Source organism: Etheostoma spectabile, chromosome 13 (assembly GCF_008692095.1).
Source record: "Etheostoma spectabile isolate EspeVRDwgs_2016 chromosome 13, UIUC_Espe_1.0, whole genome shotgun sequence".
Lineage (NCBI taxonomy): Eukaryota > Metazoa > Chordata > Actinopteri > Perciformes > Percidae > Etheostoma > Etheostoma spectabile.
The window spans coordinates 9,606,114-9,606,916 of NC_045745.1; the positions used below are offsets into that span (position 1 = coordinate 9,606,114).

Here is an 803-nt window from a genome sequence, read left to right on the forward strand (position 1 = left end):
TGATACGCTAAAGTGCTATCCGATTGTTTAATTCATGATGATTCATGTTTTCCCCCCCACACACAGAGCCCCGTGGCGGCGGTGCACTGGTCTCCGCTGGATAAGAACCTGGTGGTGTCGGGGGACGAGAAGGGCGTCGTGGTCTGTCACTGGCACAACATGGGAGACACGGCCAGCTTCTTCCCAGAGCCCCGGACCATCTTCTGCCTCACCTGCTCCCCTCACACCTGGAGCACTGTGGCCGTCGGGTAAGACCAACCCCCAGAGAGCACGCTCCGCTCTGGGTTTCCTCAGGGGCGGGGGGGGGGTTTGGCGTCTCCCTTAGACCCTCCATTCTGCCGGATCACAAACCTTCAAGCAAAGTCCAAACATTCAAATCTGAGCCACAAATAGGGCTGGGTGTTGTTCCACAATTTCCGATAACAATACCTGGGATTATGTACCTATTGCTGCAGCATTTCTATATCAATGTTCTTTTTAATTCCCCAAAATAACATGATTGATACCACACAACGCGCTTTGGCAAGTACAAATCTCTACTTTCATTAATTTTGGGGCGTCTTATTCAATTTTATAGCATTTGAAAACAAATTGAAGTGTTTTTGAAATAGTATTGAGTAAAAGTTGACATATTCCAGTCTGTGATTATCCATCAACATCCATTCGTTTCATTTTAGTCTAAATAATTCCTAATTTCTGCTTTTCTAACTCAAACATTAGGTGTAATTTCCTGTAAATCAGGTTCATTGACCATTAATTCAAAACATAACTGTAAAACTAAAGTTAATAAGTTAGTGTTACGT

General features: G+C 44.5%; 1 protein-coding gene across 1 annotated transcript in view; it reads left to right on the plus strand.

Moving 5' to 3' along the window:
- gemin5 (gem (nuclear organelle) associated protein 5) overlaps window positions 1–803 on the plus strand; it is a 26,236-nt gene that overhangs the window by 1,654 nt on the left and 23,779 nt on the right. The window contains 1 exon segment of the mRNA XM_032534669.1: window positions 67–248. Within this exon segment, the coding sequence (XP_032390560.1) occupies window positions 67–248 (182 nt within the window).